Below are 12,184 nucleotides of genomic sequence, written 5' to 3'. Positions count from 1 at the left end.
CCCTTATATCTTGGGACTCATTGGGGGGTCCTGGCCCTCAGTTGGGAACCACTAAGGCCCTTTAAACTGCAAAAACCTGAGTTGTCTTGGATTCAAATATTTATTTTTACCCGTTTTGGTGGACAGGATTGACAAAGAAACTGAATGTTCTATTAAGAAAACATACAAACCAAATATTTCTGTTCAACAGATGACATTGAACTGGCAATGCTCAGGTGCCGGAATGCTTTTTTTTTTTTTTTTTAACGCAGACAACATATGGTCGGTGTTTTTTCAGAAATTGTGCAGGACACAGCCTAAAATCATTTCCCCATAATTTCTCCTTTCACAAGAATTTGATGCATGATTTTAATATGACAAAGTGAGAATACAGAATCAACAGTACATTTAAGAAATCACAACTGCTTTATTTCTTTTCTTTCAAGAAGCTCTTTTTTTCTTTTTTTAACAAGGGAGAATAATGACCAAATATCTGAAAGGATAAAGATCAGGTAGGATAAATAGAATGCCGGATCAGCTGTAGAAAGCACTGGTCCTCTGACAAAAAATGAAATATGCATCTTAAAAGTACAAAAAAAGTCAGGGCAACATTTTGGTGCAGGTACAATGATGAGAAGCATCAAGATCTTTTGCAGTAAGGGACGAGAGGCAAAACACTCCAAGCCCGATAAACCTATCAACAAGTGAAAGCAGTCCATTCCCAGAACACAGTGACCTTTTCAACATTAAATCCTTTATAGTGCCACAATATCTAAAATGAAATGTGGTTTAAGCCTCCCCTCGCTGACAAGGCTTGACTGTACAGTTAAGTATGCATATACATATATACCAGTGAAACACTGTCATAGAGATAAATTGTAACATTTTGTAGTGTCATGGAGCGTTATGGTAAGCAGTAACATTTAACCAGTTAGGACATTGGCATTGTGAGTTTAAAAATGAGTGTCCATTACAAAAAACAAAATAAATGAGGATTCCAACAGCTTCACATTTTCAAATAGAACATACACTTTTTAAAAAGTCCTTCGTCGTCCACTGGAGCTGCAGTGCTCACAAAAAAAAAAAAAAGCTTAAGCAAAGAGCATATTTTAAATTCAACAAGCAATGCTAAACGCCCCTTGTTTGTGATCATTAGCTTCTAAACAGAAAATAGTTATTTGGACCCTGATTGTAATTATAGTTAGGCTGCAGTTATTGCTCGTGCCACCTCAGAGACCAGATGCTGAATTATCAAATGGGGATGAGTCCGTTTCTTCCGAATTCCCCATAGTACTGTTAAAGTGGGATTTTAACGGAATTAGAGAGAAAAGTCTTTCAAAAGCCTCAAAAGAAAAAAGCAAAAAAAAACAAAAACGCCCCAGGCTGAGGGACGTAAAAATCACTTACATCACGTTCATTAACAGACAATTTGATTAATTACAACCCAAACAAAGCGATAAGAAAGCAAACATTTCATTCGGCTATTTTGTGGGGTCCTCTACAGCAATTGTGAATGCAACCCCTCCCCCTCTCCCTCTCCCCCACATATAGCTTCACAATGAGCCCAAAAAATTGTTGCCAGCTTGGTTGATAAAAATCCACAGGCGATGGCAGCACTATGAATGCTGAGTTCAGGTACAGTCTTTTGTGAAATGTTGCTAGGTTTCTAGGCAGGAGTCCTGCAGGTTTACACACGTTCAGCAGATCAACATGCACACGCTGTATCAACGCCAGTGAAGTTCCCATGGAAGCAACATGATTTTGATAAAATGTCCACCTTTATGTTTCAATTTACATACAGAAGAAAGCGAGTGACAGAATGTAAAAGCAAAGAACAGAGTTTTTAAGAAAAGAAATCATTTCTACCAATCTAAGCAGTTTACACCACAGTTCATGGGCTGGGTGAAGTACCCCAGAAGATGCATTTCTAGGGTGATGCACTTGACTTTTGCCATGTTGACATGCAATGGAGTCCACAAAAACTGAGATTTTTTTTCTCGATTAATAAAAGAAGTCCTTTACCAAGAGGAGGAACGGGTGATGACTTGAACGTTTTATTTACCAGAAAAATGCCAATGAAGTATGACAGAAAAGCGCCCCACTGCTTTTTAAATTTGTTTAAAAAAAAAAAAAAGAACAGACTTTGCTTCTCATAGTGAGTTATATCGAGCGTCTGCTTGGTCTTAAGGGCTACAGTCCATAAACAGGGAGTAAATACAGTTTGGCAAAATGGTATGAAAAATGAACCATCTGTCTGAGTTGGCCACTTTAAATTTCCCCCACCTTGGAGAGATACACAAAAGAAAAAAAGAAAAAAAACAGAAATATCTTTTCTCTTTACCAATCTCCCCTTAAAAGTGACTAATAATAAATTAAAGAGGACCTTGAAGAGATCTGCTTAAAAGACTGTTTGTGTCTATGTATATATTTATATATATTTATATATCTCTATACGTGTTGTGAAATAATAATGTCCAGTTCTGACAGTTCAAGAGGAGTAATTCACTATGATGTCTGGATGTACGCCCCCTTGCCTTGGTGCCTTGCGATAAGGTGGCTCAGACATTGGTCAAGGGGCTTGTGTTGGCAGGCTGGGTGGTGATGAGGATTTTAAGGTCCATTGTTATGCCTTGCCCTCCTCTACTTTGACAGCCTGGGGTTTGATGGCTCCAGTGCGTGCTGGTTTGGCTTGCCCTGTGGAGGGTAGGGGCTCCTGGAGTTTGCTGGTCATGCCCCCGGATGGTGTCTTGCCCTCGCCCACTGCCTTGCGAACTTCTCGCATGGTTTTATTCTGCACAAAGAAGAGGCAGCGTTACCGAGGCCTACAGCAGCGCCTGGCAAACTATACATTCATGCATTAACACTGGTTTGGATAGTCCAAGGCTGAAGCTCAGCTATCATTTAACAAAAGTCTGAGTGTGTTAGTTTCTGAGGGTTCAAACTGTTTTTTTCCACCGAGGCAGTGTTGGCAGTTAGTTGTTGGTTCAGTTTTATAACACGCAGGAAAGATCGTCAGCTATCCGTAACACAATACTACCTAGTTTAATATAAAATGCCACAAATAAAGATAAGCCTGAATGTAACAGCAAATTTTTTATGATTAGAAAATGGTCAGTCACATTAAATTGGTTATCAGCTTTAAACTATCCAAAATATGTGAAGGTTTATTCATTTTGATCACATTTAGGAACACAGAAGTTATTACGGTTAGCTTGAGGAAAAGAATGCTCCAACTAATAATTTAGGTAATTAGGTTTGTGTTTTCATAGTACAGTTCAGTCAATACACACACATCATAAATATTACCATTAACAGTATAGAATTATACTATCCCAGATAAGTCTTACAGCACTAAAAGTAAATCCTACAAAACGTCTCATATGATAACTAGAACTGTATACTTGAAGTCAAAATCACACACACAACAAGTAATGCAGAAAGAGAAAAGGAAAATGGATTAAATTAAATTACCTATATTTACAGTGGGTGGCTCACCTTCATGCCATCCTCTGGCCCTTTGACAGGGGGCTCGGGGGCAGAGGGAGGGGTGGAGTGGGTGGAGTGGGTAGGGTCACGGCCAGGATTGGGGTAAGGGGGGGAGCGGATGATGACAGGCTTGTTGACCTGCATGACTGGTCTCTGGATGGGATTGGGGAAAGGGCCTGTGGTGGGGGGCCGCATGTGCATCACCATGCTACCCTGAGCAGGTGGGACCTGTTGGTCACGGGGGGGAGGAGGATGGAGAGTGGGGGGGGGGGAAGAGTAGATGAGGGGGTGGGAAATAAATGAACACATAATTAGAATGCCAGTATTGAACTTTTTAGGACATTTTCAGACTTGATCCAAAAAAAGAGACAGGGTTGTTTCTGTGTGCAAGTGTAAAATACATTTTGTAGATAATGATGTGAATGTGTTTAACCAATCATGTAATTCTAGTTTAATTCTTAAACATAAAGCCTGAGATGGACATAAGAGCACTTTGAATTTAGTAAACGTACCACACTCAGAACCCTTAGCTGTTGAAAAACCTCTCCCACTCTTCCAATAGCCCAAGAATTACAATGCCCTGTTTAATGGTTAAAGTAAACATATCTCATATATACATTTTAAAAAACAAATACCTGTTGAGTAAAATGTGTAGGCAGAGGGCCTACGGGCCCCCCAGGACCAGAGGGCTTCCCACTAGGGCTGGCAGACCCGGGCCTGATGAGGAGAGGGGAGAAAGAAGATAGTTTTACAATCCATTTCCTTAAAAGTGCATTTGTGACGCATCATATCTCACTTGACAGAGCAAAGCTGCATATGGACTGTTCCAGCAGGTTTACTTTATTATTTGCACAAGTCATTTCCACTCACCTGTAGGACCCTCCAGATAGGCCTGGGGAATGATTGGGCTTGTCAGAGAACTGGAAGCCTTTCATTTCCATCTGCGAGCCCTGAGAATAAGACAAGAAACTTGCATTGTCAATACACAATCAACCGTTTATGGCTACTTATTTATAGATAAAAGGCGTGTGGCATTATATAAATTTGTCCACATTGTTATGTGCTCAAATTGATTTTAATGCCCTCTGAACAATTTCTGTTTGAGCAACATAAGATCAGAAAGTCATACCTCTCGGCTGCCAGTCATGACAGCAGCCTGGGAGCCAGGTGGCAGCATTCGACGGGGGGCACCGACTGACAAGTTCTGTCCCTGCTGCAGCTGGATGGACTGTGGGAGGATGAGATGTTGCTGAGCTGAACCATAGCGCAGCTGAGAGCCAGGGAGGGGCATGGTCACCTGGTGAAAACAAGGATTGTATTGTAAATGCTGCTTTCATTTAAGGCAAAACTCCAATGATCATGCTGTGAAGGCTTTTACTTGCTATTTGGGCAAACATGAAAGCTATGTATTAATTTAATAAATCCCTCGGAAATCTGACGAGCATCAAGAGTACCTCGAGGTGTTGAAAATCGACTCACCTGGATGAGCTGAGAGTCAATTAACTGGGATGAACCCATACCAGGCCCCTGGTTCATCTGGTTGTCATAGACTAGCTGCTGGCTGCCGTTCATAGGCTGATAGTGGGAGCCTGACTGTTGCTTGACCATGTCTGAGGGCTGCATGCCAGGGAAAGCAGAGTAAGGCCCCTTAAGAGGGGCTCCACCCGACAGCACCATGGGGCTACCCTGTGAGAGGTTGGGGTGCATGTAAACCTGGGACCTGAAAGGAGGAAGACAAAGTAGGGGAGCACAATGAGTGAAAGGGAAACTACATGGTGATGCCACATACATGAAACAAGTTTGGACCAGTGGAAATGCATAAAGAAAGTGAGGTGGCAGTACCTGAAGGGAGGAATAGAGTTGAACATCTCTTGGGACTGGGATACGGGTAGACCTCCCCGAAGTCCCAGCTGAGCCTGAGCCTGAAGAGACGTGTGCAAAGAGATGGGAATCTGCTGGGCAGCAGCCGCCTGTATGGATGAGCAGATCTAACATAATGACTTTTCTGCTGATACACAAGCCTATCTGTGTGTTTAGGTATGTGTTTATCTTTTTACCTGTTGGTAGGTCTGCTGCTGGGTCATCGTGGGGGGTACGAGGCGTGGCTGGCTCGGAAAGACATGGCCATCCAGATACAATGGGGGAATATGATTACCTGCAGAGGGGACAGGAAACAACAGACTTTTAGTTTAGTTCTCCTCAAAGATTAAGCGCTCGTCAAACAGAAATGAAATGCAGTTTTACCTTGCATGGACATGGAAGGTGCTACTGAAGCCACAGGCATCGGAGGCATGGAAACCCCTCCAAAAGAACTGTAGCTGACGGATGAGCCAACGCTGCAGGGAGGCTGAGCACCTGAAGCACCTCCACCAGGAGAGCCCTGCTCGGGGAGGGACTGGGAGTTTTCCCACGCCTTGCGAGCCGATTCCATCTGAAATAGAATCATTTTAAGTTGATACGCATGTATGAATTAAAGTCAGTTTTTCCTTAATGTTCCCATTATATTTTTCCCCCAACAGACAGATTATTCCATATCTGCTGCGTGGGATTCTAATTCAAGTACCTTGAGAGTGAGGTCAGCACTGGGGAAGGAGATGGGGTTGAGGTTAATGCCAGGCTGCAGATGGTTGGAACGCAGCATGGGGATACTCTGATTGAGAGCAGTCTGTTTAAAAACAAGAAAAGTTCAGGATCTATCAGTTGCACTAAAACATGAAGCCTTTCACTACTAACTTCACATTGAGTGTCACGCCAATCTCGGATGCATTTGGATTACCAGTGCTTTTTTTTGTATTTACAAGACACCTTAAAAATACGGATAGAAATCACTCACATTGGTGGTAAGCGCGTCTTGAAGCTTGTTGACAGGATTGGACACCGGCACGGGGGTAGAGCCCGGTGGTAGGCTGAAATCAGAGTCTTTGGCACTGACACCAAACTCAATAGGAGGCACAGGCAGCACAGCATCCACATGGAGGTCCACACCATTGACTGGTGTGATGGGGCCACCTTCCAGCCTATCGACACCTTCTGAGCCCTTACGGTGCTTTAGGGAGCGCTCGTTTCCGATGGGCCCTGGTTTGTGCTGTTCTTTACTCTGCTCTGGACCAGCATCAGAGTCCTGGCCAAGAAGAATAAAAAGGCATTCATTTGTTACTCAAAGTAATGAGATAATGTTGCAGCCAATTTGTATCTTAAGGTGGCAGACAAGAAAAATGATTATTTTTTTCCTGCAGACACAAAATGTATGCAGCGGAGGTTTTAATGTGCAAATGCATTGTCCTACCTCAGAGTTGGGCTCGCTCCCAGTGTAAGACACTTGTTTAGTCCACGAGTCTCCCCCTGAAGACTGTACTGAAAGAGCTAAAAAGATAAATTAATTTTATTAGTAAAGAATGTAATTTGACTTCTATTCACTAAAATGTCTAAAACCATTTAGAATTTTTTTTTAAAGTTTCAATTAATTTAACTTCAAATTGACAGACATACTCGCACATTTTAAATAATTCCTTCCAAACAGCTCTTCCTTCTGGCTGTTTTAATGTCCTAAACCATTTATATTTAGTATATATTAAGCCTACCACAGTTACATCCCTAACATTAAAAAATAAAAAGGTTAAGAAATGTCGTTGTGAACTTTCTCAGTTTAATATTTGAGCTATCCTGTATAATCTAGTATCTGAGGTTTCTGATTTATAGCAGGAACAAAAGCCTTGACACAAAGTTGGGTCTGTCACCTACCTGAGCTGTTGGTCTCCCAGATTTCAGTTCCCAGGTTGTTGGAAGAAAGCGATTCCTCAGGTTGTTCAATGCTCATGGTTCCCTGCTTTTTGGCAAAGCGTGGTGGTATCTTGGATGTGATAGTTCTGTTCTTCACTGGCATCTAATACAGGCAACAATGAGAAACGCTTAGAATACACACTTTGTTAAATCTTGGCATGATTGCTGAGCATCTGGATTGAGCATATGTTAACTTACTGCAGCTCCCTGTTCCTTCCTCCTTCTATCATCTTCCTGTGGGCGTCTTTGCTTTTTGGACAAGGCATCCTGGTATCCATCTGGATTCGAAACTGGTCCCCCTGCATCCCCTTCAACTACAAAACAAGCATATGGTCAATGCAAAATTAACAGTAGATGAGGTGGAACTGCAGTACTTAACATTATTTTTATGTCTCTTTGAAATCTTGCGAGTCAGTACCGCAGCATACATCAGTAATCAGTACCTATCCTAAAAATGTACAAATGTAGAAGCACCAAATGTCCAGAGATAAATTTAAATAAATTGGACTCACTTGGGTAGCTGCTGAGCTCATACTGGGACAGAGGTTCAGCTATGTCTGTCTTGACAGGTCCTTGCTTCAGCTCTTTGTCTAATTTCTTCCCAGAGGGCTCATTGGGCTCCCTTTCCTCCGGCTGCTCTATGCTGTAGACGGGGCTGAAAAACAGGAAGGGGAGAGACAAGTAGGTTTTAATTGGGTATTCTTAGCTCTGCTAAAACATCAACATAAAAACAATCAAACAGTTGCAAGATACCCAAAACTTCTGGCAGTCTTATCTATCTCAAACATATTTTTCCGTTAAGCCAATTAAGTTCAGCAAAGCTTGATGGCAAGTGGAATAAAAAAACGACACAGTATGACTCTTAATTCAGGCACTGGGAGGATGCTGTGAAAAATCTAGTTGTGTTGCTCAATAAGCCAAAGCTCCAGTCAGGGCACAGGCACTGTTCCCACATTCATATAGCCAATGGAAATGAGATACATCTTCATCTGGGAAAGACTTCATGGTGAGAAGTGCTCAGTACTAGTGCAGAATTTGTTAAATCACAGGGGAATAAATAATAAATTGTTCCTTAAAAGAAATGGAGCAGAATAGATGAGCATTCAAAGAACAAACTATGAGCTAGTGAAAGTCGGATGAATTTTGGTTTCAAATTCCCAGCTGAACTGCATTAGCCTCATCCAACTTGGGAAAATTACACACAAAAGCTAACAGTTGGTACAGATTAACAACAGACACATAAGCGATCTATAATTTAACTACATTAGAACAACCGGCAATACAATCACTGCTGCTAAAATTAAAGCTACGTATCTCGCTGAACAATTAGTTTCTCTATATATAGAGTAAGCAACAACATACATTTGAAATGGAGAATTGTTTGCTTTTTCAAATAAAAGGTGAGCGAAAAATTGGCGTTTATTCCTGTCACCATGAGTGTCAGTATATTTAAGTCAAAACAAAAGATACACTGTGTTGTTGGTTTCAACTAGAACAACCAGACCTGAAACAAGACACTAGAGCATTAATATAATTCCCAAGTACATATTGAGGATGCTTCATTCCCACTAGCAATACATATGGGTAAAGGACAGTATAGCCTACAATTACTTCAAATTAAAGTTTGTTCTATTATTCACTTCACCTCTTACAAGACGTCCCTCCATTCTGCCAACTGTCACTCCTGTTAGAGGAGGAGGTGGGGGGATTATCAGGTGTACGTGACATCTTGTTTGCTTCTAGCAGAGATGGCTCTCCTTTTCTGTTCTGCCGTTCCACCAATGGTCTCTGGCTGGAGAAGCTTCTCTTGCAAAGTTCCCTCTTCTCGCCAGAGCCTGGTTCGCCGTGGCCAGAGTCTGAGGGAATATCACCTTGTCCCTGTGTAGCCGCACCTCCGCTTCCACCTCGCTTCTCTCTCCAGTCACCAAAGTCGCTGTTGTCCGATCCCGTCTCCCATTCCTCTGCCTGACCATGTTGGCTAGAACGTCCACCAGAGTAGTGGCCACTGGGCCAGTTCTCTTCCCCAGTCCCTTTGGGGCGTCCAGGCCAGGGGTTTGCGAAGTCTCCATTTACGTACTCCTCGCTTGTCCACTGGTTGGAGCCAGGTTCACGTTCTTGTTGTAGACGTCGGAAGCGTGGGGGCTTGTCTTGACGGGGTGGACGCCGTCTCCTCAACATCTGCCGGTCAGGGTTGTCATTGTCAAAGTAGTATTCTCCTTCACGGTCCTCTGTGCCATTTTCCATGAATGGGCCAGTGAATTTGGGAGGGTACTTGAGAGTCTCACGTTCAACAGGGGGTCTGCGGGTGTAAGCAGTCTCAGCTCCAGGACCATAACCATTTTCTTGCATGGAGCCACCACTGCTATTAAACTGTGGCCCACGACCTCTCCATGTAGAAATGTCCCTGGTTCCCCCAAAGCTTCGACTGTAACTTCCAGTGGTGTTGAGTCTGGGAGGCAGTATGCGACCTCCGAAGCCTCTGCTGGCCTTGGCCTTTTCTCTGGAATCTGGGGCTGTCTGGTCATCTGTGTACACCTTGTTGGATCTCCAAGAGTCTCTATCAGCTTTACGAACCTCTCCAGACTCTGTGTAACCTTCTCCATTTTCAGATCCCTTCTGGCGGCGCCTCTTGGGCAGTTCCTCATACTCAGAGGCTTCACTCAAAGTCTCACTGACATTTCGCCTCCGGGGTTTGCCCCGCTGGAACTCTTCAACCTTGACAAGATCCCTAGGTGGTGCCCGGCCTCTGCGCTGAGCACCACTGTTGTTGTTGTTGTTATAAGCCCCTCTGAGATTGTCTCCACCTCGGCCACCCCGGGTTCCACCTCTAGAGCCAAATTCCCTAAAGCCTCGACTGCGGCCTCTACCTGTTCCCCTGACTGCACCAAAGGCCTGTTCTTCATCAATGAAGATCCAGTTATTGCGCCGTGGTGCGTGGGGCTCCCGGTTTTCCTGGCTTTCTCGAGGTGGCTGGCTCTTGCAAATGTCCCAGGTGCTCTCCTTGGGAGAGTCATCACTGTGGGTGCTCAGAGGTCTCTCTGGTTTAGTGGGAGCTGGTGACTGACGCTGCCTCTCTTCCGGCTGTTTTTCAACAACAGGTGAGGCTGAACGCCTGTTGCTGGCAGGCTGGTTATCTTTCTTCAAGTCGTAAACATTAGTAAGGACTTCTTTCTCCAGGCGGTAAGGGACGGTCTTTTCCTCAGGCTCAGGTTTAGGCTTTTCATTCTCCTTGTCTTCCACTTTGAGAGCCTTGAGAACTGGTTTCTTGATGGGCCCTGTTCTGCGAATCAAGGTGCGCCCACTGGTCTCAGATGGCTGGCTGACACTACTACTGGAACTAGAACTGGGTTCAGACCACTGACTTTGAGCGCTGTTGACTCCTCCATCTTGTTTCTGACCTCCATCTCTTTTCCAATTGTCCTTGGAACTATCTAAGGTCTCATTGTGAGATTCAGGGCTGTCTTTCAGATGCTTGTCCCTAGAGTCTTGTTTTGGGTAATCATTATCTGCATGATTCTGAGCAGTAGTCAGCAAGCCTTGGTCATGGTGTTGATGTTCCCTGTCTGGGCCTCGGCTCTGGTAAGCATGATGGGGGAGATCATCTTGGGGATGGGTCAAGCAGTCATTGGCCCTCTCTTCATAGGAGTCCTGTTGGGAGCAGGCCACATCACTTCTGCAGGGGAAAAAAAAGGTGCCAAAATGATGAATGACAAAAACAGACACCAAAGGGGCCATTACTGAAAAAAATCCTGCAGGATTTAATTTCGTAATACTTCTTTGTGAGGCAAGTTCCAGGGATTTGAATCCAAGTACAAGAGAATACCTTAATTTAAGAGCGGTGAAATTCACAGGGTCTAACATTTTTTAAACACAACAACCAACCTGTCATCTTGCTGGCCACTGTCCGAGCTTTCATGCTGCCTCTGGTAGGGTGGAGTGAAGCTACGCAAGGGGTAGCCATCTTGGTTCCACATAGGGTAAGGCTCAGTGGAAGGGGCTCTTCTCTCCTGGTGCAGGTTGGGATGGCATCCCTCATCGGAACCAGGGCTGTTCAAGTGGTCTTGATGCATCATGGGTTTCATCATACCAGCTGAAAATAATCAAATTGCTGTGTTTACACTGTGTTTTCCAATGATAGTAATGTACAGAAACAGTTTGAATTCAGATACGAAGGTCATTGGATTAGTGCTCACCTGAAGAGTGGACAGCACTGGGGTAGTAGTCTACAGGAGATCGTCCTTGGGCCATGCGGGGATCCATGAAAGGAGGCATCATCATCCAGCGGGGATCAAACCCAAGGACATGTGGTGGATAGTAGCCCCGCTGGGCGTGGCTTGAGCCAGACGGGGGAGGGTGACCTGACTGCTGCCAGTGCTGCATCTTGTATACTTCCTGTATAATGTATACAACGAAAATACACTTGTAAGGAATTTACTAATAAAATGTAGCTAAAGTAGCGCTGAGTTGCAGAGTTACCAAAGTCAAGAGATTTCAGAAACTGGGAGAGTAAATTGAAGTATAGTGAGAAAGAGAGAGAGCATAAAGTACGGGGAAAAAAAAACGTGTGAATAGTACCAAACCCCAATAACTACACCTGTGCTTTTTCTACTGTGGCGTGTCAAAATGTCTTCAGTGATGCTGTGCTAAAACTCTTTAACAGTTCCTGTTCTTTTATGAGATAACCAAATTAGCATTAGCTCTGAAAACCCCTTACAAGAATTAACAATGGACAATCCAATCAAAGACAACTAGGTAAACACCCTTCACAAGGCTCACTGCTTTTCATGACTGTAACCTTAAAACAATCCCTGCTTCCGTGAACACTTGAAAGCCCTCATCTCACAAAGCAACCACTAATACATTGACATATTACTCCTGGATTAGGGTTATGGGTTAGAAGGGGCATCAGCTAGTGCTCACCTGCTGCTGCTGCTGCTGC

General features: G+C 43.7%; 1 protein-coding gene across 1 annotated transcript in view; it reads right to left on the bottom strand.

Annotated features, from left to right (window-relative positions):
• Positions 1–334: 334 nt before the first annotated feature.
• prrc2b (proline-rich coiled-coil 2B) overlaps positions 335–12,184 on the bottom strand; it is a 21,140-nt gene continuing 9,290 nt past the window's right edge. The window contains exons 14-32 of the mRNA XM_035668326.1: positions 12,166–12,180; positions 11,439–11,637; positions 11,128–11,335; positions 8,891–10,918; positions 7,758–7,900; positions 7,444–7,559; positions 7,207–7,348; positions 6,752–6,828; positions 6,299–6,586; positions 6,029–6,130; positions 5,710–5,896; positions 5,523–5,620; positions 5,308–5,435; positions 4,945–5,185; positions 4,595–4,762; positions 4,336–4,415; positions 4,101–4,182; positions 3,475–3,693; positions 335–2,770 (exon numbers count right to left, since the gene is read on the bottom strand). Of these exons, the coding sequence (XP_035524219.1) occupies positions 2,603–2,770; positions 3,475–3,693; positions 4,101–4,182; positions 4,336–4,415; positions 4,595–4,762; positions 4,945–5,185; positions 5,308–5,435; positions 5,523–5,620; positions 5,710–5,896; positions 6,029–6,130; positions 6,299–6,586; positions 6,752–6,828; positions 7,207–7,348; positions 7,444–7,559; positions 7,758–7,900; positions 8,891–10,918; positions 11,128–11,335; positions 11,439–11,637; positions 12,166–12,180 (4,689 nt within the window). The 3' untranslated portion in view covers positions 335–2,602. The remainder of the gene's footprint in view (positions 2,771–3,474; positions 3,694–4,100; positions 4,183–4,335; positions 4,416–4,594; positions 4,763–4,944; positions 5,186–5,307; positions 5,436–5,522; positions 5,621–5,709; positions 5,897–6,028; positions 6,131–6,298; positions 6,587–6,751; positions 6,829–7,206; positions 7,349–7,443; positions 7,560–7,757; positions 7,901–8,890; positions 10,919–11,127; positions 11,336–11,438; positions 11,638–12,165; positions 12,181–12,184) is intronic.

Source organism: Morone saxatilis, unplaced genomic scaffold (assembly GCF_004916995.1).
Source record: "Morone saxatilis isolate NCDOM2014 unplaced genomic scaffold, NCSU_SB_2.0 Contig21, whole genome shotgun sequence".
NCBI classification, from domain to species: Eukaryota; Metazoa; Chordata; class Actinopteri; family Moronidae; genus Morone; species Morone saxatilis.
The sequence above is the reverse complement of the archived record's forward strand: the minus strand, read 5'-3'. Positions and strand labels throughout refer to the sequence as shown.